Source organism: Electrophorus electricus, chromosome 8 (assembly GCF_013358815.1).
Source record: "Electrophorus electricus isolate fEleEle1 chromosome 8, fEleEle1.pri, whole genome shotgun sequence".
NCBI lineage: Eukaryota > Metazoa > Chordata > Actinopteri > Gymnotiformes > Gymnotidae > Electrophorus > Electrophorus electricus.
Window position 1 is genome coordinate 2,962,580 of NC_049542.1, and position 25,708 is coordinate 2,988,287.

General features: G+C 48.5%; 3 protein-coding genes across 3 annotated transcripts in view; 1 reads left to right on the forward strand and 2 right to left on the reverse strand.

Annotated features, from left to right (window-relative positions):
• Positions 1-373: 373 nt before the first annotated feature.
• On the reverse strand, positions 374-8,181 carry hadhb (hydroxyacyl-CoA dehydrogenase trifunctional multienzyme complex subunit beta). The gene is made up of 16 exons (XM_035528945.1): positions 8,077-8,181; positions 7,466-7,533; positions 6,809-6,850; positions 6,514-6,604; positions 6,149-6,193; positions 5,695-5,794; positions 5,461-5,548; positions 4,856-5,043; positions 4,250-4,430; positions 3,969-4,090; positions 3,746-3,825; positions 3,549-3,596; positions 2,879-2,966; positions 1,498-1,572; positions 1,243-1,407; positions 374-998 (listed from the first exon to the last, which is right to left on the reverse strand). The coding sequence occupies exons 2-16, from the start codon at positions 7,530-7,532 to the stop codon at positions 963-965; spliced, it is 1,416 nt and encodes a 471-aa protein (XP_035384838.1). The 5' UTR covers position 7,533; positions 8,077-8,181; the 3' UTR covers positions 374-962.
• A 253-nt stretch (positions 8,182-8,434) lies between these two features.
• hadhaa (hydroxyacyl-CoA dehydrogenase trifunctional multienzyme complex subunit alpha a) lies at positions 8,435-18,900 on the forward strand. The gene is made up of 20 exons (XM_027031397.2): positions 8,435-8,542; positions 12,949-12,990; positions 13,113-13,183; positions 13,330-13,463; positions 13,810-13,948; positions 14,063-14,182; positions 14,399-14,501; positions 14,596-14,718; positions 14,850-14,968; positions 15,268-15,324; positions 15,567-15,676; positions 15,770-15,904; positions 16,224-16,395; positions 16,566-16,652; positions 16,757-16,897; positions 16,984-17,052; positions 17,174-17,369; positions 17,569-17,683; positions 17,889-18,034; positions 18,193-18,900. Exons 1-20 carry the CDS (start codon positions 8,476-8,478, stop codon positions 18,336-18,338), a joined length of 2,292 nt encoding a protein of 763 aa, XP_026887198.2. The 5' UTR covers positions 8,435-8,475; the 3' UTR covers positions 18,339-18,900.
• Positions 18,901-19,374: 474 nt separating this feature from the next.
• The window catches only part of gareml (GRB2 associated, regulator of MAPK1-like), a 14,855-nt gene continuing 8,521 nt past the window's right edge, over positions 19,375-25,708 (reverse strand). The window contains exons 4-6 of the mRNA XM_035528804.1: positions 25,154-25,708; positions 21,915-22,081; positions 19,375-21,832 (exon numbers count right to left, since the gene is read on the reverse strand). The exon at positions 25,154-25,708 is cut by the window's right edge and continues 504 nt beyond it. Of these exons, the coding sequence (XP_035384697.1) occupies positions 21,085-21,832; positions 21,915-22,081; positions 25,154-25,708 (1,470 nt within the window). The 3' untranslated portion in view covers positions 19,375-21,084. The remainder of the gene's footprint in view (positions 21,833-21,914; positions 22,082-25,153) is intronic.

Here is a 25,708-nt window from a genome sequence, read left to right on the forward strand (position 1 = left end):
GCCGGGCGGGCCGGGCGCGCGGAACGCGCGTGACGTAACGCGGAGCCAACGTCGCGCAATTATTCGGCTTTGTACCGCCCGCGCCACGCCGCGAGCGCCGTGCCTTACGTTTCCAGTCCCTGAATGCAACAGTAAGTTAACAAAGCAAAAAAAAAAAAAAAAAAACAAGTGTTGGCAGGTAGAGATTATATGCGGTTGGTGAGCAGGAAGTGAGAGTATTTTTGCTTTACAATTAGTTAATTTTCCACAATAAAATGACCACATGGGTCATTTTAAATACTATGCTTCTTTTTTTCTTCTCCCTCAACATTCCACTAAGTGATGATATCAGTTGATCGGTTTACGCTAAATCAGCTCGGACACTGAAAGCAAATTCTTTTAAATTAATTTTATTTGGACAAAATTATTACAAGAGAACGAACATGGCTTAACAGAAGCATCCTTGGTTGTGGCGCTCCGCCCCCCACACACACGGCCAGGTGAAGTGCATGTCCTCGGTTCTTAGTAATCTCACGCCTATTCTTCAAGAACTGAACACAAGCGGACCTGAGACGGCAGGACTTATGTACATCATCCAGAAAGGACCAGAAGTAAAATTATTAGTTTGCAGTCTGTGAGCTTACGACACCTACAGAAAAACTAGAACTAACACAAGGCGTTTTGTTTTTTTTTAACTCATGATCGGTGTAGTAGAGTTTGGCATCGCGGTATTATTGAGACGCGATAAGAGTAACTAATGTGTTATAATTATTGTGGACCATCATCAAACTCTGCTGACAGAGACATGACTGTGTAATAATTTGCCTCAACAACTTTTGCTTTTCCACACTTTTAGGTAATATTCAGAAGTGATTTTTTTTTCTCAAGGCATTGCGATGTTTGTTATTTACACAGTCATGCATTTTGTGTGTGTGTGTGTGTGTGTGTGTTACAGAGGCTCTGCCACCTTTTACTCAAATGCCCTACTGGGGATAAGCCTCGATCACCATTGCATGGCCCTGGGACAGAAGCAGAAGAGAAGTGTGTGAATGAGCCACAGAACACACATTCAACAAGCAAATCAGTACAGAAATAAATCATTTAATGATAACAGCACAGTTTTTTAACGTGAATGTGTTTGGATTGGCATATATGTATGTATGTGTGCGTGCGTGCGCGTGAGAGAGAGAGAGAGAGTGAGTGTGTGTGTGTGTGTGTGTGTGTGTGCGAGAGAGAGTGTGTGAGTGTGTGTGTGTGTCTCACCTGCCCGCCTGCAGCGCATGCTGCTACTAGGCCATACTGCCCCCCCTCCTTCTTTAGCCGGTGTGCTACCGTGGTAACCAGACGGCATCCGGTTGCTCCAAAAGGATGTCCGAGAGACAGCGAGCCACCCCACAGGTTAAACTTGTCCAACGGCGGAGAGCCAACCTGAGGCAAGGATGAGAAGACATTCTTCACACCCACCCACAAACACCCCCCCCAACACACACACACCCACCCACCCACCCACACACACACCTTAGAAGTCCTGCCCATGTAAGTCTTGGCAAACCAGTCAGAGTCCATGGCCTTCAGATTAGACAAGATCTGGCCCTGAAAGACAACAGACATTACACTGTAAAAGTATGTATGCATGTATATCACATGAATTAAAGCTGCACTGTGCAAGTTCAGGGGAACTGGCGACCTCTCTGGTGGAAATATGCAATTGCATAAAGTGAATTATCTGCTGCAGTGATCGTATCCTCATCAGTGTAACATTGTAGACCATTCAAATGCAGATTTCTTTCTGCCTGAACATGTTGCTTTGACACCGTCCGCTGCAACTATCCGTGCTTCTGCCAAAAATTCAGCCAGACGCAACCCCACGAATCATCTATTGGGATAATTCAGCAACTTATCCATCATCAAGTGTGCATTCTCCCGATATTTGAGCTCAGGCTCAAGACATAAACTTCACAAAGGGAAGAAAACGTAGCCACTTCTAGCGAAAGAAACGCAATTTGCTTGCGTCGTCGTTCACACGATGACATCACTGCTTACATCATGGTGGACAGACCAGAGCACTGCTAGTGACCGCAGGGCAATGGCTAGCCTGGTTGGTCAAACATCAAAACAGGAAGGACTCGCCAGCAAACACAAAATTAGCCAGCTGATGTTAGCCACACAACTAAAACAACATTCCAATTACAAGGGTGACATTCAAATTCCGCAACCATAATCCGGCTGACCCTTTTTGGCAAAGTGCCAACACACTGCTCAGCAGTTTAAGCACCTCTCCTGCGCTCCTTCAGGTCACGAAGCTGTCAGCAACTCTGAAAAAGCCGGGCTGACGTTTATTCTGGTCTCAGCTCCCTTTTAGCCTGCTGCTTCTCTCCATGACTCTTTGCTTTGACCACAGGCGAAGCCACAGAGGACAACTGGTCTTATTATTCCAGTGTCTCCATATTCGGTGAGATCACTCTGTCTGTCCATTCACTGACTTTGACCACGCCCCCCCCACCCAACGTTACTCGGATGACCAGGCCCCCCCCCCCCACTAACATTAATGAACCTTCTTTTTGAGCCTGTGCAGTTGACGTTAATACATAGTCATACATGTTCCTCCCATAAGGACGACACTATCGTAGCAGATAGGTTTCCTCTTGACTTAATCCAACATTTTTAGTAAACAAATCTTACATCATGCAGCTTTAAATGTAAACTTCACTCACTCACACACACACACACACACAGCCAGAAAGCTAAAGTTAAAGCCAAAACTGCCCTGCAGATGGACCACATGGTTCCCTCCCATCTGGACTGAAAAACGCAACTTCTTTATGATCTAGAAATCACATGTTTCTGTGTGTGTGTGTGTGTGTGTGCGCGATAAAGGTGAGAGAAGAGACACACTCACGGCAAAAGCCTCGTGGAACTCGAACACGTCGATGTCGGCCAACTTCAGGCCGCTCCTCTCCAGCACCTTCGGGGTGGCATAGCTCGGCCTGGAACACACACACACACACACACACCGTTAACTTAAAACTCATTTTAAAAAGTATACACTCAGTTTAACTGGACACTTCAAGGAAAACAAGCAGCAAAGGCGTACCGTGGAGGTCGGAGACACGACGGACAGCATGACCGCTGTGCGTAACGCACCTGCTGACTGAGAAATCCCGTTTTAAAACACCCCACAGAAAAAAAAAACGCCCAGCGCACTCACGCTGGACTTTATCGGACGAAAAAAAACCCAAAAAGTCTGTTACTACAAAGCAAAAAAAACAAAAACATGAATGAGTAAAAATCCCCCCAAAACACAAAATAAATGTTCGTGAAAAGATTCCTCCCCCTCGTGGGAAAGTCTGAAGTAAACTCCGGCGGCGTAAGGCGCAAAGACCGCGAATAAATCAAACCCGCCCAAGCAGGTGGAAGCACCGGCAGCACACGTGTAGCGTGCGCCGATCTCGACACGCTCGGCGTGCGGAAACAAACAAACAAACAAACAAACAAACAAACAAACAAACAAACAAACAAACACAAGGAACGAGAGAAGAAAGGAGTGGAAGCAAGAGACTGTCGCTCACCCAAGCAGGAGTTGGTCTTTAGGGTCTTGGGACACGTACACGAAATCTCTGCAATCAAAACACACGAAACTTTACGAGTCGCGTGCATCACCGCAGCGCAGGGTGGGGCGCAGCGGTGGCGTGGAAACCTGTGACTTGAGCGTGCGCGCGCGTGTGGTTTTGTGTGGCGTTGCGCTGGGTTGCCAGGCGCCGGCTACCTGAGATAAGCTTTAGGTTTGTAACCCAGGGCAAGCGCCTTCTCTTCGGACATTATCAGCACGGCAGAGGCTCCGTCAGTCTGGTATACACCAACACACACACACACACACACACACACACACACACACACACACACACACACACACACACGGGCACGCGGTTAAAGTTCATCCAGCACGCTCATTGGTCAGTAAATGAGCAGGCATCTGATTGGTCGCTGACCAGGTAGGAGGAGTTGGCAGCGGTGACCGTTCCGTGCGGTTTGACGAAGGCCGGCTTCAGCTTGGCCATCTGCTCCATGGAACTTGGCCGGATCCCGTTGTCCTTGGATACGATGTCCTTTCCTGCGACGGTGAAAAGAAATAAACAAAAAAAAAAAAATCATACACAGGAACAGTGACGAGTCAAAACGAACCGCACTCGCCGTCCGATGGACGCGCGCCAACAAACGGGCCGCGTTTTCCCCGTCGCGATGCTTTGCGTTCTTCGATCGCGGGACTCACCTGGCACTTTGAAGCCGACGACATCACTGAGCAGGCCCTCGTCCTGCGCTCGTTTGGCGAGGGAGTGGGAGCGTAGCGCATACTCGTCCTGCTCGCGGCGGGACACGCCGAACGCCGCCGCCAGACGGTCAGCGGAGTGGCCCATCGTCTCCTCCGTGGAGAACTCGGCCACAGCGGGGAGCTAGGGGGAGAGAGTGAGAGTGAGAGTGAGAGAGAGACAGAGACAGAGAGAGAGAGAGACAGAGACAGAGAGAGAGAGAGAGAGAGAGAGAGAGAGAGAGAGACAGAGAGAGAGAGAGACAGAGACAGAGAGACAGAGAGAGAGAGAGACAGAGACAGACACACACACACACACACCCCAACACTAACCCTAGGAGGCTAACCCCAACACTCTATAGACACCCCAGGTCTGCTCTATTTCCAGTTATGATTTTTTCAGAGCAGAATGAGAAAATATTTTCTTATTTCTTATATCTGAAAAGCGCCAATAAGCAAGCCATCGTCATTGTAAACGACACCCACCAAACTTCTTTTGGCGGTATTAGCAAGTTGAAAGTAGAAGTGCTCCAAGGTAATGCACGAGGCGCGTTATAGGTACCCTGTTACCTCGGGGGCAAGGTGCGCGGGCCGGATGGACCCCAGCAGGGCTAGTCTGGCCCCCAGCGTCTTCGCCTTGTTCAGCGACAGCATCGTCTTCCTCATTTTACGGCTGTGGCGAATCGGGACGTCCGACATGAACTCGACGCCGCCCGCCACGACCGCGTCGCACTGGCCGGCTGCGATCATGCCCACGGCTACGGACGGAAGCGGCACAGTGAGAGCGTGGCAAGGTGTGTGTGTGTGTGTGTGTGTGTGTGTGTGTGTGTGTGAGACAAAAGTGCTCTCTAAAAAACTCCGGTCTCGCCTCCGGACAAGAAGTTGATCCAAACGAGAGCAATGCAGCCAACCAACATGTTTTCAAAACTCTTACCATCTGATTCTTTGTCAATTACTGCATTTCCAAATGAATGTTTTATTGTACCAAATACTGAACTCTTGAAACTGAGGAAACTGATTGTATTGTCTTTATTTCATTTTACAGACACAAGTCAGCTTTTTAAAACATGTAAAAGGTTCCAAACTTGCACAAAAACATTTATTGTACTAATTATTATTATTGCGTGGTGTGTGTTTATGCACACGTGTTTGCGCGTGTGGTGTGTTTTCATTACCTGTGGTCATAGCTTGATTGGAAGAGATGCAGGCCATGGTAACCGTGTGAGCCGGAATCCTGTCCGAGAATCCTGCCCCGAGCGCTGCCTACACACCGAGACATCCGCAACCTCAAAACCTCCTCCAGCTTAGGGGGAGCGCGTTCTAGTAGTCAACGTCCCCGCACTTAGGGGGAGCGCGTCCAGAGCAGCGGATACCTGCACTTATGCAGAGAGCAGGTGCAGGGAACTGACCTCTCTAGCCACATTGCTGGTCTTCACTTCCTGAATGACGGTCCCGTAGATGATGTAATCTACAGCGTCTTTGGGAATGCCAGTTCTGTTCAGCAGACCTCTGAAGCAACACCACCGCACACACACATCTGAACTATCCGTTTTCATTTTGAACCTTTTAAATAAATAGTTTTTATCCTCTGATTTAAACACAAAACTCTGTATGACATTGCAAATGGCCCACTGGCATCAATAACCACATTATTAATTTTTAAAAAATATTTATTTCATTTACAAACCAAGCTGAAGCGCTTTTAAATTGATTTAACACAGTAATCTTGTTATTTTGGCCCACAGCAGAGTGGAATATTTGCACATGAAAAATGAAAGATCTAAAATAAAAGTTTGCTTAATCCTCCAGTAGCCCTAACCCCCCCCCCCCGAGAGAATGTGGAGGAGATGGAGACACACTTACTGCAGGGCAGTTCTAGCAAGGTCATGGGGCATCAGATCAGCATATCTAATAAACAAAACAAACACGTTAACTCAGCCACGGAAACCCACCAAACACTCCAAGCGTCAGATCAGCTCAAATTAAATTCAGCTCGCCGACGAACTCTGGCTGATCAATTTTAAGCAGAATTTTCAAGAAACATATTTTCTTGTGATGTGAATTTGTCTCCGAAACTGACAGGCTGCCCCAGGCAAAGTGGACTAAACACGGTCGTAATGAATGCCGGCGTTAGCTGATTTAGGACTTAAGAAATTTCAGTAGCTTAATGGTCACAGTGCTTACAACTGGATGGACACGCGCACACACAGACACACACACACACTTACGTGGTGCCAGACTGCAGGAACGGTGTACGGACCCCATCAACCAAAACGATGTTTTTAACTCCGGTCTTGGACAGGGTCTTCTTGCTTTTTGCTGTTTAGAAACGCAAATCGTGTAAACACACAGGCCACGCCCACTCAGCTCTGACCCGTACAGACACCTAAGACACCTGTATTTTCACATTCTTAAAGGGCTCTTAAACCGGTTCTGAAAAACGGGTGAAAAGTGTGCCCATTGAATACCACTCTGTGTGTGTATATATATGTTTGTTTGTGTGTATGTGTGTGTGTGTTTCACCTTGAGCCTGCAGAGGAACAGCTGTGCTGAGAGAACGCGCAGCTGTGTAGAGAGCGAGAGAGAGAGAAAAAGTGTTTTTATATTCCGCTACACTTCCTGGCTACATTTCCCATTTCACAATAGGCAAACACATCTAGAAATAGATTATAGAGACCCAGAAGCGGATTAGACCGATCTAGAATCCGAGTGTGCCCGTCCAGTAGCAGATTATAACGATCCAGATTTTTACCTACATACAACACATAGGTGACCTTATGACCATCCTACTCACAGACTTAATGAAAGTTTAAAAAAAAAGAAGAAATACATTTTAAAAAAAGTGTCATTAGTGCAGCCCATGAACGTCCCATCTGTTTCTTCATCTCTGGTCAGCTGCTGACCACAGGGGCCATAGATTAGATATTGTTTAGTTCAGAGCTGTCTGCCACTCAACAATATCCACCCAACAGCTGGAGAAAGGGAGCCACAACAGCTGAACTTTGAACTCTGCGCATGTGTTTCCCCCCCAAAAGGGTTTCCCCAACTTTCCGGAGCCCAAGAGTCGATCGACTTCCATCTCAACCAAATCCAAGCGATCGGCGCGGTTGGGTGGTCCTTAGGGGGAAAAAAAAGTGCTTCAATCTTTACTCCCACACGCCGGAAAAGTGAACGACTTACCGAACTGAACGGCCCTGGGCGACTTCAGCGAGCAATTTCTCACCGAGTTCATTAACATGGATGCCATCCTTTTATTTTTTTTTGGTGGGGGAAAAACAAACAAGGACAATATTACATTAGACAACAGTACAACAGACAGTAAAACGCACAGGATCGGTTTGACGAATATTAACGGAACGAGGAATTTCTCTTCTAAAAATAACAAAAAGAGAGAGAAATCCACTACAGTCACGAGCCCCGTCTAATTATAACGGAGGAGCGTGACGGGACGGCTCCGCCACGCGCGTCGTACCCGCGACCTTTCACCTACTTCTTCTACCGTCCCCTCCCCCTCGCGAGACGAGCAGGACAACGCGGTCTAAACCGCGCGACGTCCCCATAATCCTGCACCGTTAACTACTCCTGCGATTACGTCGATTCAAAAATAATAAATAGTTGGCGAATAAAAGCCCAATTTCGCGGATGCAATCGAAAAGAGGAGGAAAAAAAAAACAAAACGCAGCGACGTTACGTCCAGATTTGTCAGGCGCAGCCCGCGCTGGTGCAACCCCGCGTGCTGCGCCCGTGCAAACCTGCGGGAACTACTGCGACTGCAAAAGCTTTTACGCCACCTGCGCAGGTCGGGTCGAGGCTCGCGGACGTTGCACTCTTTTGTGTCTGAAGTTGAACGACTACACGCACCAAAAAAAATTAAAAATGCAAAACTCAAAAGACCCTAAAGGAGCTTAGTAGCCCCGATTTTCGCCTGGATAAAATAGCTCATCGATGCAGCTCGAAGTGGTTAAAAAAAAACAAAAAAACAAAAACTTCAATAAACGCATGCGCTTAAAAGATCAGGAAAAAAAATAGCTTGCACGGTTCTGGCAGCGTTTTTTATTTTACGATAAGAGACAATCGCGCTGACCTACGGCGCTGCGGAAGCCCGACCCGACCCGTCCTAATACGGGGGGTGGGGGCCTTGCGCCGAGCGGTCTCACCTGCGCCTTTAGCTCGAGCTGGACGCGTTCATCATGGCAGGCGCGAGGGTTGTCGGTGCATTGTGCCGAATTGCAGCGAGCAAGCATGCACCGTTCTCGGGTGAGTGCATACGAGACGCCGCGCACACGCGCCTTACCGGGCGGGACGTATTTGAACGCTTATATACATATTTGAACCATTTTAGCACTTTTGCAACCACGGGGTAGCCCGCTGGAGTAACTGGGACAATGCATGACCTTTCACCTACATTTGTAGAGTGGGGGGTGTGAACCCAACCAGCAGAACACAGTGATCCCTGGTCGACAAGGGCATTTTTTTAAAAACGTTTGTGTTATTTACTTAATATTCTAAGTGTCTGTTTTGTTTTTTAAGGCCGTGCACAGTTGCTTTTTTTTTAATCTATGGGGGCAAAAAAGAATTCGCAAAGAATGTTATATATTTCGATTATTTTCACATTTTTCCCTTAAAACGACAATAAAATGTTTCGATTCTTTTGCCTTTTTCTGTCGCCTCTTACCTTTCAGGTCGTAGTAAGGAGCTTTACTCGTCTAAACCCGAAGAGGTGAAAGGCTGTTGGGGGGGTTAAATAGAGGCGAATTCTCTGTTTAATTTATAAGAAATGGTTCATAATTTGAAAATGAATGAATTTAGAGCGGTATCGGCTGTGCATTCCTTCCACATTGATCGCGTTTAGATAAAGGATATTGGCTAACGTTAGCCTGCTGTTTTATACTACGCCATCTGCACTTCGCCAAGTCTCGGTTTTGAGTGCTCGTTTACATCGTGTATTACGGTAGCCCGTTTGAGTAAGCGTGAGAAATCGAAAATATAAAAGGAACGTGTCCTACATCTTAATTAAACATGTAAATTCGTTGGAAGTTCAAACCCTTTCAAATATATTTCTTCTCAGTAAAATCCACTATGTAAAGACCACATTCTTAGCTACTCGTGACAAGCTATTTGCTGTGAGAAGGTGGAGAAATTTATAGCCCAATAAAGTATCGGGATGGCGTATAATGTGTCTGGTTCATTAGTACGTCATGTTTTGAAGCTCTAGCTAATAAAAGAAATGGCTGCCAAATCGACTAAATTCTTGAACATTTTCTCATGTACACATTGCATGACGAGTGTTTTAACTAAGAATTTGGAGGAATTGTGTAAAATGTTTCTTCAGTCCACTGTCATTTCTCGAACCCCTAAAAATAAACATTATCGGACCAGGATATTCAGAAAATCCACTTTCTCTGTGCTCTTGATGGGACTTTCATTTTTGCTGTAGGAATTTGGATGGCAAACCTGTGTGAGAGTCTGTTTGGTTCACTATACATCACTTTTTGAATCTATAAATTAATGAAATGAAAGTGTTGGCGAATCACTGCACTACGTTCTTGAAATGCCCTTTATCGTGACTTTCAGTCATTTGTACTGTAGGAACATGGCACAGTGGTTAACCACTGAAATGATGGTTCCTCTCGCAACTGGATCTGGGTTAAACTGGTTAAACAAAGGGATCCGGGGCAGAAAGGCCGTGCGGGGGAACGAGGCCTCTCGCGACACTGGTGCCTTATTGGTTAAGAGATCTCAAAGCAGAACGCGTCAGTCATCCCGGCGGAGGAACCGGTCGGTTACAAAAGTGGGCGTCCGAGAATGGGGCAGAGATACGAAGATCTGTGCGACCCCTGACCCGGACGTGGTCTGTGCATGCAGGCTAACGAAAACGATGTCTCTGCACGGCCAACTAGCAGAACACCTAGACCACCTGCTCCCGTCTGTGCTGGCTAACGGACGGACCACGTCACGGGGCCCAAACGCCATCCGGCTAGGAGACAAGAAACATGGGTTCTCCTATAAGGAGATTCCGAGCTGGATGAACGTGTGCAGATACAAGAAGGTAGCAACTCCAGAGGCTCAAAGTGTCACCTATTGGCAGGCCAACTGAAGTGTTTCCTGGATTGACTGCAAAAAAGGGTACGTCTCGATGCCGCACACCTGGATGAATTGAGGCCCTGAGGGACTTCATGCGGAACTCGGCGCAACACTGGAGGACAACGCTAGAAGCTCTAAGATAATTGCCAAGACAACCATAAAGTGTGATTTTATATGTCAAGGAGATGCAATGACCTCACTGCTGTTTTGCACAGGCCTGAATCTTCTCGATCAGATCACCAAGGAGAGTGTGTGTTGGTACAGATTCAGGGGTAGAGCTGCCGTCAGCCACCTCCTGTACACAGATGATGACGCGCGGAAAGCCAAGACGGAAAGAGTCGTTCTTCACCGCTCGGTGACGCCCCTACTCGGGATCTACGGCAAGAACGTATGAATGTCATTTGGTCTGGGGAAAGTGATCGGGAAGGGGGAACCGAGCTTCCACTAGGCTGTTTAACGGAGCTGGAGGACGCATACGAATACCCGGGGAATCTCCAACCACACGGGAACCAGGAGGCAGAATCCGGGTACCTCGGCAGGGCAAGGCGGGTCCTCGGGTAAGTCGAATGGGGAACAGTGAGATCAAAGCCACAAACACGCGTGTCCTGCCGGTCGTTGGACACCCCAGCAGGTACAACCGGAAGCCGGCGCCATCAAGACCACGAAACCCGTCGCAACGCGTGGGGCTGTCCCCCTAAAAGATGTGTGCCGGCCGGAAGGACCAAACGGTGGATACGGTCACCATGGAAACAGAGAAATGTACCACCAAGCAGACCTAAGAACCCTTCCGATGGATGCAAAAGGCAGAACTGAAGGACAGGACAGAGTTACTAATCTACAGCAAAAACACGAAGTTCATACCATGGGTAGATGAGAGTGTATTTCAAGAATGTAGTTGGAGTGATTTTATAAAATAAATCAAATTAAGATTCAAAATGTGATGTATACTGAAAGTAAAAAACATAAGTGGTCTTAGAAAGTGGTCTTGGTGGTTAGCATGTTTGCCTCATGGCGCTGGGGTCTTGGGTTCGAGTCCCTGTCAGGGAATGACGGTGTGTCTCCACACCCCAGGGTGCGTGTGACTGGACGTAAAAGCTGGGTTTTGGGTTCCTAGAAAGGTGATATAGAAATCTAACATTCATTCAATAGTTTCAGATTTGTAAGAATCTTTTTTTTCCCCTATGTAAGACTTTTCTACATATGTCGGTGCATTAGACTGGAGTCAGACGTTTATTTAAGTTGTAGCACACGTTTCTTTTAGGTTTTCCATATCTGCACGAAGTGTGTGAGAAGCGTCGCAACCGTAATCCTACATGTAGGCGCGCACTGCAACCTTGCGCGCCGACACCCCGACCGAACTTTTGCGCCGTGCAAATGGCGTGACCGCAGTTTTATATACGGGACTGTTTCTTACGTGGAAAGGTAGAGTAATGGAAATGCAACCAGCGATTCTTGGTGATTTTCAGCCCCGTCCGAACGGACTGCGCGCTTCCGCCCCAGTAAAGATTCGGTCGCCTTTGAGCTGCCGAGCCGCGGAAATAATCTCGGGTCATATCAGGTCGTGTGTGTGTGTGTGTGTGTGTGTGTGTGTGTGTGTGTGTGTGTGTGTGTGTGTGTGTGTCTTGGAAGCGCTCAAATCCCGAAGATGAGCCAGACGCTTACGAGCTTGTAGACTCATTTGCAAACTAAAATGGCATTATTGCTCTCAGAGGCGTACAAGATTATCAATCTCCACCCTTTTGGAAGTGAAGGATCACTTCCAATGTCTCATTACAGACGTCCTGTAATAAAATGTCATCGTTCCACCTCCCCATATAAAACTAAGGCACGTAAAATTGGCAAACGTTAGGCAGTACTTTGTCTCGGTTGCCGCATAAATCGGTGAAGTGTCGGATGAAGACAATGACCGTTAACGTGTTACGTCTTTATTTTTGATCATCTTCCACATTGCCTCCAGGAAATGTCAGGAAAGTTTTATTCGGCTGCCAGTAAAATGCCTGCTACAACCTCTAGGTTTGGGTGGTGTGTGTGATGTCCCCTCACACTACCCATATAACATGTTGGGTTGGGTGGTGTGTGATGTCCCCTCACACTAATAATTATAAAGATCTTGCAGCATTTTTCTCATGTGTTTTGGGGGTTATTTCACTTTGATTGATATCAAGCCTAATTTCAAAGCCCTGAAGGTCTGACAGTATTCGGACTTCCACCTGTGGTTGATTTCTTTCTCCGGGTCCCCGCCCCGCCCACGATTGTTCTGCGTCTTCATCGTAGCCGGTTCTCACCTGTCATGTGACGGCGTACCCGTGCGACAGCTGCCAGCCAGGCGCGGGCCGTCCCCGGCTTCCTCTATGACATGAGCGGCACCTTGTCGAGCTGCGCCTCCTGCAGGGTCAGGGGGCGGCGTGACTCACTCGGCTGATTAACCGGTGTCGGTGTGATTGACAGAGAGCGATGCTAATTTTGTCCTCTCGAGCACAGCTGTGGCACCGTCGGGGATCGGATGCATGAAAATGTCGTTTGTTTTAATCAAGCTTTTTTAAAAGCCTGTGGTGATCTTTTTTTTTTGTTTTTTTTAGGGAACAGATACCGGAGCCTCTCTGTATCTGCAGTGTTATCGGGTAACCATGGAAACCATGCCATAAAGCTGCATCTAATGACATATTATGAATTCTAAATCGATAACGTACTGCCACACACACTTGTCTCGTCTCACGCTCTTCTCATCTCGTCTCCCTTACAGCTCGTACTCACGTTAACTATGAGCTGAAAGATGACGTGGCCGTTGTGCGTCTCAACGATCCAACCTCTAAGGTCTCACCACACCACGAAGTCGATGTGTTGCGTTTTAAAGTCTTTCTTTGTCATTTCCGTGTTTGTGTACCGTGCTTGTACATTTAGGTCATAAGGATAAACATCTGGGTGTGTGTGTGTGTGTGTGTGTGTGTGTGTGTGTGTAGGTCAACACCCTTTCGAAGCAGATGGAAGCTGAGATAACTCAAGTAATGAATGAGGTTTGGGGAAACGCACAAGTAAAAAGTGCCGTGGTCATCTCTACCAAGCCAGGCTGCTTCGTCGCGGGGGCTGACATCAAGTACGACAAACACACACTTCCCTTGAATGGGCACTTTATGAGAGACGCCCATTTAGTAGCGGCTTGGACCTCCTTTGGCCTTCAGAATCGCACTTAACTCCGTTTTCAGTATACTCTCCGCACTTAACGCCGTTGAGAACGTTGCATGATAAAACCCCACGAGGTTGGCAGCGTAGGAACTACTTAAACACTGGCTCCGGCTAGTCCAGCACCGACAGCCGTGCCTTGTCTGAAGTCGCTCAGAACTTTAATGTCTAATTAATTTCACGTGTGTAATTCGCGCGCGCAGACGAGCTCTTATGGGGTTTCTTTGCGTACGAAAGTGCTCTGCTATTTTCTCTCGCAGCATGATCAAAGCCTGCAAGAGCGCAGAGGAAGTGACCTCACTGTCACAGGAAGGACAGAAGATGTTTGAGAAGATCGAGAAATCGCCGATCCCGGTCGTGGCAGCCATTAACGGTTCCTGTCTGGGCGGGGGCCTGGAGGTAAGACCAGAAGACGGACGGACGGAGGAAGCGATGGGTGGACGGCTGTGCTAATGGTGGTCTGCACCGCTGGTCCAGGGTCAGTCACTAATTGTTGTCCTCTCTCTGTTGCAGCTTGCAATCGCTTGTCAGTACCGCCTGGCCACGAAGAGTAAGAAAACCGTGCTGGGAACACCCGAGGTGTTGCTGGGTCTGCTCCCAGGGGCCGGGGGCACGCAACGACTTCCTAAAATGGTGAGACTCTCTGCACACGCTCCCTAAGCTTCTTTGTTACCTGCTCTTGCCGGGTGCTGAATTTTCAGACGCTCCCTACGCGGCCAAGTCACATTCCGATCAGCGGTTTGGGCTTCTGACTGCAGAGGGCGGCTCGTCACGGAAAAACCCAACTCCGCGGAACTTTTTGCGATGCGTTTTTACATTTCTTTTAATGCTGCCACATGTTTCATCAAGGTGGGACTTCCTACCGCGTTTGATATGATGCTAACAGGAAGAAACATCCGGGCAGACAAGGCCAAGAAAATGGGTCTACTCCACCAAATCATCGACCCACTGGGTTAGTCAGTTAGCAATTTACAGACACTCCCTTACTGGAACACTGGGTTTCATCTCTCTGTTTAATGTGTGTGTGTGTGTGTGTGTGTGTGTAGGTCCAGGACTAAAGAGTCCAGAGGAGAGGACTATGGAATATTTGGAGGAGGTGGCAGTGGGCGTGGCTAAAGATCTTGCTGCTAAGAAAGTCACTGTGGACAAGAAGAAAGGCTTAATCCAGAGTAATACACACACACACACACACACACACACACACACTCAGATGAGTCATCACTGGTTTTACCAGAGGGTTTCACCATACCCACTCACCAGTTCTCTCTCTCGTGTGTGTGTGTGTCTGTGTGTTGGACAGAGCTGCAGGACGTGGTTATGGGATTTCCCTTTGTGAGGAAACAGATCTACAATACAGTTACCAAGAAAGTGATGAAGCAGACTAAAGGTCTTTATCCAGCACCCCTCAAAATCATAGAGGTACACACACACACACACACACGCGCGCACACACACCTCGCAGGGGAACAGACATACGCGCATGAGCACACGTGTGTGCATATGCTCATGCACACAGACACACACACGGTTACACAAGGGGTCATTTTTACACCTCTTTCCAGATTACTCTCTCTGTCTCTTGGCTTCATGGGTAAACACAAACGCACGTTAACATTTATGGTGTTTAGCGGATACTTATCCTGTAAGCATGATTTTTGAGGATGTACTGTGCTGATCACAAACTGCCAGTGTTCTGTGTGTGTGTGTGTGTGTGTTAGTGTGTACAGTCTGGTGTGGAGAAAGGTTCTTCTACAGGATACCAGGTGGAGTCAGAGGTCAGTATCATTGCATCACATCTCTGGGCCCAGTGGCTGCCATTACGTTGCTTAGCAACCGCATCCTGTCTCAGCAGCTGTCTGAATCATGAACACAACTGTTTCCTAACTTTTCTTGGCCTACAAACTTGGATATGGAGTTCGACCGGTACATTCTCTAGCTATGCAGGGTCGCACCTCTAGGGGGTGCTGCGCAGGGCGTTAACACTGAATCCTTTTTTTTTTAAACCTTTGCATCCCAGAACTTCGGCAAACTGGGGATGACGGCGGAATCGAGAGCTCTGATTGGCCTGTACCAAGGTCAAGTGGCCTGCAAAAAGAACAACTTTGGCACTCCAGAGAGAGAACTGAAGTGAGTCTGGAAGGAGGGGCTTAGATGGCTTGGCCAGTCGGATGCGTATCTAGGGTGGCTGCGATAACTGTATGCGTGCTTGTGATTGGTCAGGACCTTGGCCATCCTCGGGGCGGGACTGATGGGAGCCGGTATCGCCCAGGTAACGGTGGACAAAGGCGTGGCCACCATCCTGAAAGACACCACGCTAGAGGGTCTGGCCAGAGGTCAACAGCAAGTGTACAAGGGGTGAGATCACACACACACACACAAAACACAGCATGAAATCCCCTGCTAGATTTTATATACAAAACCTGCAGTGCAGTATTTCACCCAGTAGAGGGCGACAAGTGTGTAGGAAAGCTGTAATAGCGTGAAGCATGGAGCTTTTTTTATCTGGTTTTCTGCTTGTTTCACGGCAGCTTTTCCATCTGTACGCTAACAGTCTCAGCAGCTGCAGGTAGAAACTGCGTCTCACTGTCTCTCATTTTGACTCTCTGCCCCCCCCCCTCTTCCGGTCTGTCTCTTACACAGAGGAGTTTGAAATTTGAATTTGTGTGTGTGTCAGGCTGAACGATAAGGTGAAGAAGAGGGGCATAACGTCATTCGAGAGGGATGCGACCCTGTCCTTTCTGACGGGGCAGCTGGACTACAGCGGCTTCCAGAAGGCCGACATGGTGATCGAGGCCGTGTTCGAAGACCTGGCGATCAAACACCAGGTGTTGAAGGAGGTAGAAGCGGTAAGTGTGTGTGTGTGTGTGTGTGTGCGTGCCTGCATACAGCTACAGCCATATGCTAATGAGTGTGTATGTTCAGTGGTAGCTCAGTGGTTAAAGTACTGGACTTGTAATGTTGATAACTGTGGGTGTGTGTATGCTAATAGATGAGTGGGTGTGTTTACTGTGCACAGGTGACTCCTGCCCACTGTATATTTGCGTCCAATACATCAGCGCTACCCATCAGAGATATTGCTGCTGTCAGCAAGAGACCTGAGAAGGTGTGTGTGTTATTGCGAGTGCTGGCGTGTTCTGTGATGAAACTTTTTTGTGTTCTGTTTGTGGAACTTCAAATCGGATGCTGTATATACCGCATGTGTTGTAGGTTATTGGGATGCACTACTTTTCCCCAGTGGACAAGATGCAGTTGCTGGAGATCATCACCACAGACAAAACGTCCAAGGACACTACCGCGTCCGCCGTGGCTCTGGGCCTCCGACAGGGCAAAATCATCATAGTAGTGGGGGTGTGTGTGTGTCTGGTTATTTCAGTGGTGCTTCTATATCGGTTACCAATTTTCTTCGGGATCAATAGAGTCTTTCCTCTCTCTAGGATGGTCCAGGATTCTATACAACACGCTGCTTGGCTCCCATGTTGGCAGAAGCAGTCCGACTCCTGCAGGTGTGTGTTTGGGGCACTCTCTGTTGTCAATCACTCGGATCCAGTCTGTCTAATTTAACTGGTGAAGACGTCTGTAGTGCGAGTTGTGGAACCCTGTACATTTTGTTGGCTGTGCCAACAGGAAGGGGTGGGGCCAAAAATGCTAGACTCCTTGACGACAAGTATTGGGTTTCCTGTCGGCATGGCAACCCTGGCGGATGAGGTCGGTATTGACGTGGCGGCCCACGTAGCAGAGGATCTTGGGAAGGCGTTTGGTCAGAGATTCGGTGGCGGCAATGTGGAGTTGCTGAAGACCATGGTTCAGAAAGGGTTTAAAGGTGTGTACACACACACACACACGCACTGTCACATGCACCAATTGTAACGATTGCCTGATTTGAGCACTTTAAGATATAGCTCAAGTTAAAATAATTTTTTCCTGAACGAGATGAATATACTATTATTTATTTATTATTCTAGCACATAGTTTAGGCAATCATTTTTGTGTGTGTGTGTGTGTGTGTGTTCTCGCTCCAGGCCGTAAATCTGGTAAGGGTTGCTTCCTCTATGGAGCCAAGTCAAAGGACAAGCAAGTGAACCCTGGAGCTGAGGAGATTCTGAAGACCTTTAAACTAACGGCGCCCCCTGCTGTGTGAGAGCTACACTACATGCAACACACACACTCTGCACACGTAACGTACATTAGATACGTAGATTAGACGTGTTCCTGGATTGTGCATTATACAGTGTTGTATCATCGTAATTGGTGGGTGAGTAGAATCACAGGCATGTCAGTGCAGGGAATGTGCGTAGGTGTACTGAATCTACTTCACAAATGTGTGTCTGTGTGTGTCCAGGTCCGGAAACGAGGACGTGCAGTATCGCCTGATCTGCAGGTTCGTGAATGAGGCCGTTCTGTGTCTGCAGGAGGGAATTCTTCCCGATCCCATTCAGGGTGACATCGGAGCCGTGTTCGGTCTGGGCTTCCCTCCCTGCTTCGGAGGTGACCCCTCACACACACACACACACACGATTAAACGGTACGCACGCCACCTTGGTGCGCAGGTTGAAATACATTCGGAGTGTCATAAGGAATCTTCTCTTTCTGTGGCGCGACTCCCGGTATCCCGCCCTGAACACGTGCTCCGACGTTTGTTCCAGGCCCATTCCGCTTCGTGGACACGTTCGGAGCCGACCGGCTGCTTCAGAAGATGAAACGTTATGAAGAGTTTTACGGGAATCACTTTACCCCATGCCAGCTCCTCCAGGACCATGCCAGAGACCCTAGCAAAAGGTTCCACAAGTAAACTTGGGTCAAAGGTCACAACCCACCAACCGTTTGACCTCGGCGCGGCCTGTCCGTCCATCAATAGCTTCACGCTTGGAGTCTGGATGAGAAACATATTTTTACTGATGTGATGAATGCCTTTTCAGACATGAGAACTGTGTTTAAGGGGCTGTTTACCTCAATATAAACATTTTTATTTTAGTAACAGTCAAGATTTCAGTTGCTTCTAATAAATTGGCACTAATAAAACCCTGCTAATGAAGAATAAGCCAGTCTTTTTTTTTTTTTATCTATTTAACAATCTCACCGTTTAACTATTAATTATTTAACGATAGAAGCAACTGACGTACTTTCATACGCATCGGGTACTACCTGCAATATCGCCACAGCGCCTCTAGGGGGCGCCCGAGACGCGGTGTCTTTCTGACGCTGTCGGTTTAGTGAATTTGTTTTATTTTTGCCTTCTTTTTAATTGTGTATAATTTTCATTTAGTTAAATGTCGATCCACTGCCTTTTCCAGAATGTTCTCAGCCCGTTTTCATGCTCACCTGCCAAATAAAGCAAATTCCATGGCACTAAATTTAACGTGTGTAATTTTACAATTTACTTTAGTTACGGCTTTTGCCGACTTATAAAAGTGCTTTGTCATATACTCCTGGAATACATCCCAGCCAGTAGAGCAGGTTGGAGTCCAATACACCAATGATCTATAATACTGTAGAAATACAGGGATCACTGTTGTACTCAGACAACGATATGTGTAATAAATCCTAAAAAGGACCCTCCAATAAGTACTAAAGTTTGTTAGTTAACACAGGTGAAGGTTTTCATTTCAATATTCCACCAATAAAGGGGTCTTTGAGTTACACACACATTCACACACCAGTGTAAACACCATGGCGGATGTCTCGGCGTCCTTAGGTTGGACAAAACGGCTGTACCACGTTTCAGAGTTGAGACCAGAGACCCCCCCCCCCCCCCACACACACACACACACACCAAAGGGCCGTTTCTCCACCATAAACACCCAGCTAACATCCAGTCAGACTTCAGCTGAGTAAGCACAATCGAGTTCTTTATTCGTTTCTTTTTTTTAATTATTAATATTTTAAACTAATCCATACGGATTAAAATCATACAGGAGGTGAAATTTCAGTATAAATGAAATAAACACTGTAGCTGTTAAAACATTATTCGGAGTACGACGCGTGTCCGTGTATATTATGCACTCGAAACACTCCGTTGTGGCTTCCCCAGTGCTGAGAACGTACTGTGGAACACTGATAGAAGCCTGCCCAAACCCTCTCATTACACACACACACACACACACACACACACACACACACACACACACACACACACACACTCTCCAGTCTGGCACACAAAAGCTGTGGTTAGTAAGCGTTTAATCACTGTCACTTAATTACAGCGTGCTTGCGGGCGCGAGGGTGACATCCACTCTACCTTTTTTCTCTCCGTTGGGGTGTGTGTGTGTGTGTGTGTGTGTGTGTGTGTGGAGTTGCAGACAGAATTTTGGAGCGTCCTTTACGCACACGAACTCCGGCGTCGCGCGCGCCCGCGCGCGAACGCTGCTGGCACCGGCGCGCGTGAAGCGGGCCGTCGTCGACGCACGTGACGGAGTAGAACGAGAGTCCATATTCAGGAATAAATAAATGTGTGTTGAGTGTTAAAGTGTTTTTAAGATCTCGCCAATGAATCAATAATCGCTTTACGTCCTGGTCAGCGTGTGGTACTGCAGAAATTCCATTAAAACAGTGTGCGTGTGCGCGCACGCGTGCATTAGTAAGCTCGGTGAACGCGCCCTTGATTTTGGCTGCGTACCACTAACTTGAGACTTTAAAAAATGACTTCTTAAAAAATGAATCCTCGCTACTCTATTCCAACAGCCAGGGGCAGGGGAGAAATTCGTCTTATGGTACTAGTCACTAGTCCACTTACAGTTAACAAAAAAACGAAATGAAACCGCACACAATTAAAGTCAAGCAACCTGGAGAGTTGTCACATTGTGGGTCATCATAAGTCTAACGCTTAAAAAACGGAGCAGAAATGTCGTTTCATGGCTTCATCAGGTAGTTTGCGTAAAACCGTCGCTCAGCAACTTCAGATGATGAGGGTTAGTCCAAGACTCTGGATCAACACCTCTGCTCAGCACCGCCCAACACCGAACACCCGAACGTCACACCATACAATCGCAAAATTGTGCTCAGAATTACATTAGTCACTATTTATTGTCACACATTTATGATCGAGGAGGTGTAGTCCTCAGAAGGTCCCCTTATTTCCACAGTGTCCATACAGCAGGGACATTTGGGGACGTCTCTGGAGTAGCTGTGAAGGTTTGCGCTGAATGAGTGATATTTAAATATATAAAAACTCTTCTGTCAAAACTTAGATTGCTACTGCATCAGAGACATTCAGTGGCTGATAACTTTGAAGCCTGTCTCACACACACACACACACACACACACACACACACACACACACACACACACACACACACACACCCAAGTGATGGTGTTTAGTAGTTTGATGGGACTGTGTCCCTTAGCAGCTGAGCCTCCAAACCTATAAAACATATCAGTGCGATGAGTATGATACCATTCTCACACACACACACACACACACACACACACACACACACACACACACACAGTATTGTGCTTCTTCTCTCTGGCACATTGTAACGTATCTGTGTGACCATCGCGTTGCCTGTACGTGCGCTTGTGCGAGTGTGTGTGTCGGCTCATATCTTGGGCCTCCATCCCTTGATAAACTGCATGACCTTCTTGACCTGTAGTTTCGTGAGGCTGAAGTCGTCGGAGAGGATCTCCTCCGTCAGCTGGGTGAAGATGGAGCCGTCGATCCTCTCCCTGCTGAACACGCCCACCACGTCGTCCGACAGTCCGATGAACCGCAGGCTGGCCGACACCTCCTCCACCGAGAGCCAGCAGAGGTCGGCAGGGGGTCGCCACGACGACTCGGCGCCGCCCTGGGCGCCCCTGACCACACCGGAGGTGTCCTCCTCCTCTGTGCTCTTTGTCGGTCTGGATACAGGAACCGCGCCGGCCTCTGGGGTTTCCTGATTGGCTTGAGGCTCCGGAGGGGTGGAGCTACAGAGGTCGGGTATTGGAGCAGGGGAGTTCTGGGGCTCGCCAGTGGCGAGCCAATCGGAAGAGGCGTGGGCATGGCCAGGGTTGGCGAAAGGGTTCAGAGCACCGAACGGCGCAAAGCGGCTCTGCGCGGCCCGGCGGGACAGGGGGCAGGCGGAGTAATTCTTTTGGAGAGAGTCAGCGCTTAGCAGGGGTGTGTTCAGTACGTTGGAGGTGAAGGCCACGCCTCCTCTGGGGCGGGACCAGCAGACCTGCGCTGGTTGGCTGGGGTCGGGTGACGCGGAGGCGTCGGGGGTCACGCAGTCGGCCCACGTGCAGGGGTAACAGTACAGGGAGTAGGACTCAGGAGATGGAGAGCTGTTCCCACTACGAGGACCGGAGCTGAGGGAGAGCGAGAGAGCGCGTGAGAGAGAGAGAGAGAGTGTGTGTGTGTGTGTGTGTGTGTGTGTGTGTGTAGCTGTACCTCTCATGCAGGCCCGAGGAGTAATACGACAGGTTTGGGCTGCGTGTGCTTGTGGGCGGAGCTTTAGGAAAACGGGGAGGGACTGGAGGGCTAGGGGCGGGGCCTCCTGCTTTAGCACAGCGAGGTGGAACGGGGGGGGCATTAAGGAAGCGACACTCCTCCTTCACCTGAGAGAGAGAGAGAGAGAGAGAGAGAGAGAGAGAGAGAGAGAGAGAGAGATTGGATTTACCTAGTAAACCAAAGACATCAAACATATTTCTTCCCACATTTGAATCTGTAGCTCGTCTTACGGCTCTGTAAGTGACCCCAGAAGTGACCCCTGCTCTGACCACATTACGGTCACTCCCTCTCGGCTGTCCCAGCGTGCACCTGCATGACCCTGATTCCACGTTCCTGAGCTCACACACATCACACACGTGCCACTGCTGTCCTGCAGTCCCTCAGTTTAGAAACTGGACAAGCTCCCTGCAAGACCATGTCCACCCGCACCATATCTGTCCACCCACACCATATCTGACCCACCCGCACCATATCTGTCCACCCGCACCATATCTGACCACCCGCACCATATCTGTCCACCCGCACCATATCTGACCCACCCGCACCATATCTGACCACCCGCACCATATCTGTCCACCCGCACCATATCTGACCACCCGCACCATATCTGACCCACCCGCACCATATCTGTCCACCCGCACCATATCTGACCACCCGCACCATATCTGTCCACCCACACCATATCTGACCCACCCGCACCATATCTGTCCACCCGCACCATATCTGTCCACCCGCACCATATCTGTCCACCCGCACCATATCTGACCCACCCACACCATATCTGTCCACCCGCACCATATCTGTCCACCCACACCATATCTGTCCACCCGCACCATATCTGTCCACCCGCACCATATCTGACCCACCCGCACCATATCTGTCCACCCGCACCATATCTGTCCACCCGCACCATATCTCATGCCCTTCTGAAGGTTCCAGGTGAGTAACTGCAGTGTACTGCAGTAAGAGATGTGGATATTCAGTGTAGTGAAGCACACAGAGTTTATATATATATATATATATTTATACAGAGAGAGAGAGAGAGAGAGATATTCAACATTGTAGTAAAGTACACAGAGTTTCCAGAGAAACAGGACGTTTTGGACAGAGGTCCTTCATCAGCTGTGCAAGCAAAGTGCTTCTGAATTAGCTAGTTTATATATATATATATATATATATATATATATATATATATATATATATATATATGTGACCTAATACACTAATATAAGGATTCTTCCATGCAGACGACTATTTACTATTTACTATTTATTATTTACTATGGTAAGACACCCTGGCCAAGATCATCTGCTAAACGATTTAAATGTAAATGTAAGCAAACACATCCTTAGGCAAGACCGCGTACCCTTTCAATAGCACAGGATTTAGACCAACAAGGCGGCCGTTGCCATGACAATGCAGACGACCCTTGTGCCGGTTGTACGTGCTGCATAGCCGTGTCGTGCTTTATGAAGTGGGTGGTGTCCAGTCTGAGTGCCGCTAACTTTATTGCTGTGGGTAAATGTCACCTCTCAGAATGGCAGGAACCTCGGAGACTTGCGTATGCATGTGATTGCAGTCCCATCCCCTCACTAAGCCTTTGGAAGCCAGGCTGAGAGCTACAACTTGAGACTAAAAAAAGAGTCACACACTGCAGATCGGAGTCACCACACTGTAGATCAGAGTCAGTACACTGTAGATCGGAGTCAGTACACTGTAGATCAGAGTCACTACACTGTAGATCAGAGTCAGTAGACTGTAGATCGGAGTCACCACACTGTAGATCAGAGTCAGTACACTGTAGATCGGAGTCAGTACACTGTAGATCAGAGTCACTACACTGTAGATCAGAGTCAGTAGACTGTAGATCAGAGCCACTACACTGTAGATCAGAGTCAGTAGACTGTAGATCAGTCAGCACACTGTAGATCAGTCAGTAGACTGTAGATCAGAGTCACTACACTGTAGATCAGAGTCAGTAGACTGTAGATCAGAGTCACTACACTGTAGATCAGAGTCAGTAGACTGTAGATCAGTCAGCACACTGTAGATCAGTCAGTAGACTGTAGATCAGAGTCACTACACTGTAGATCAGAGTCAGTAGACTGTAGATCAGTCAGCACACTGTAGATCAGTCAGTACACTGTAGATCAGAGTCACTACACTGTAGATCAGAGTCAGTAGACTGTAGATCAGAGTCAGCACACTGTAGATCATTCAGCACATGGTAGATCAGAGTCACCACACCGTCAGCACACACTGGATCAGAGGACCGTGAAAGAACCGTCATTAACAGCTCACTCTGAATATCCTCTTATTAGTCGAGAGAACGTTAACACTGATGTGTCAGACAGCTCAAGACTGTAGAGCCACCGGTTTTACAGACCATAATACGCAACCTCAGCCAGCTGGGATATCCAACTGGAATGTCAGAATGTGTTTTGTACAGGTCCACCGATAAAGCATTCCCCAGGACTTGACCCTGTCTTGACCCTTGATCAGTTCCTCAGGGTAATTTTTACAAAATAGAAACTTTAACACATTTGCGAACTGGGTGTGTGTGTGTGTGTGTGCATTTGTGTGCGTGTCTCTATTTGTGTGTGTCCATGTGTGGTAACAAAATTTGTGTGGTAGCAAAGGACCAAAACGACAAAGTGATCGAGAGAGAGAGAGAGAGAGAGAGAGAGAGAGAGAGAGAGAGAGAGAGAGACTATAATTCCAACTGTCAGAGCTACATAGAATAATCACCTCTGTAGCCCTGATGATCCTGTAAAGTTTCTGAGGCTCTTTTGGTGTGTGTGTGTGTGTGTGTGTGTTCATGCCCTGTTCCGGTAAGTGTGTGGTCATTACTAGACCTGTAAAAGCCGTATCAATAATTTAGACTTTAGTCTGGAACAGCAGTGCTTTATGACGCTTTACAGACCTTAATGTACATTAATTCTCCATACATGACCATACGTGTGAGTGTGTGTGTGTGTCTCCCGAGAGCCTTGACCTGTGTGCAAGCAGTTTTTTAAAGTCTGCAGTGACTCTTTAGCTAAAAAAGAGAGAGAGAGAGAGAGAGAGAGAGAGGAAAAGAAAGAGCAAAAATGATAGAGTGGAAGACAGGAGTGGTTGTTTACATTTTTTTTGCACATGGACGCCAGAGCAGTGAACTGTGGGTAAAAGTGTCCACTCACAGCTTCTGACTTGGGGGGGACAGGGGGCGGAGTGGACGCTCGCTCGGCCTCCATCTGGACCACCGCCACGTGGGCGGAGCCTCCCGTGCCGTCCAATGACGAGGTGGAGTGGAAGGATATGAGGTTGTGCTCTGCCTTCCCACCACTCTCGGGCACCTCCCCATAGCTCCCGCCGCTCTGATTGGTCCACAGCTCCTCATAAGGGATCTCCTGGGCCTCCGCGGGCCAGTCGGGTGTGACGTACTCGCGCTCCTCTCCCTCTCCCTCGGCGGGCGGCGCGCGGGCCTCCCCCGGAGCCGGCGGGTGCGCCGCGCCTCCGCCCTCGTACACGCACAGCGCCAGCCTCCGGAGCGGCGGGCGCGGCTGAGCTCGGTGCCACGGGCTGGCGCACTCCTCCGCCAGCTCCGCCCGCGCCTCCCGCACCGCACGCGAGTACCCGTCCGGGTCGAAGGCCTCGCGGCAGCGCAGGGCGCTCCGCAGCGCCACGCGCTGGAAGGCCGGGTCCGCGTGCAGCAGCCCGTCCGGGAGCGAGAAGCGCGGCATGTCGGCCAGCAG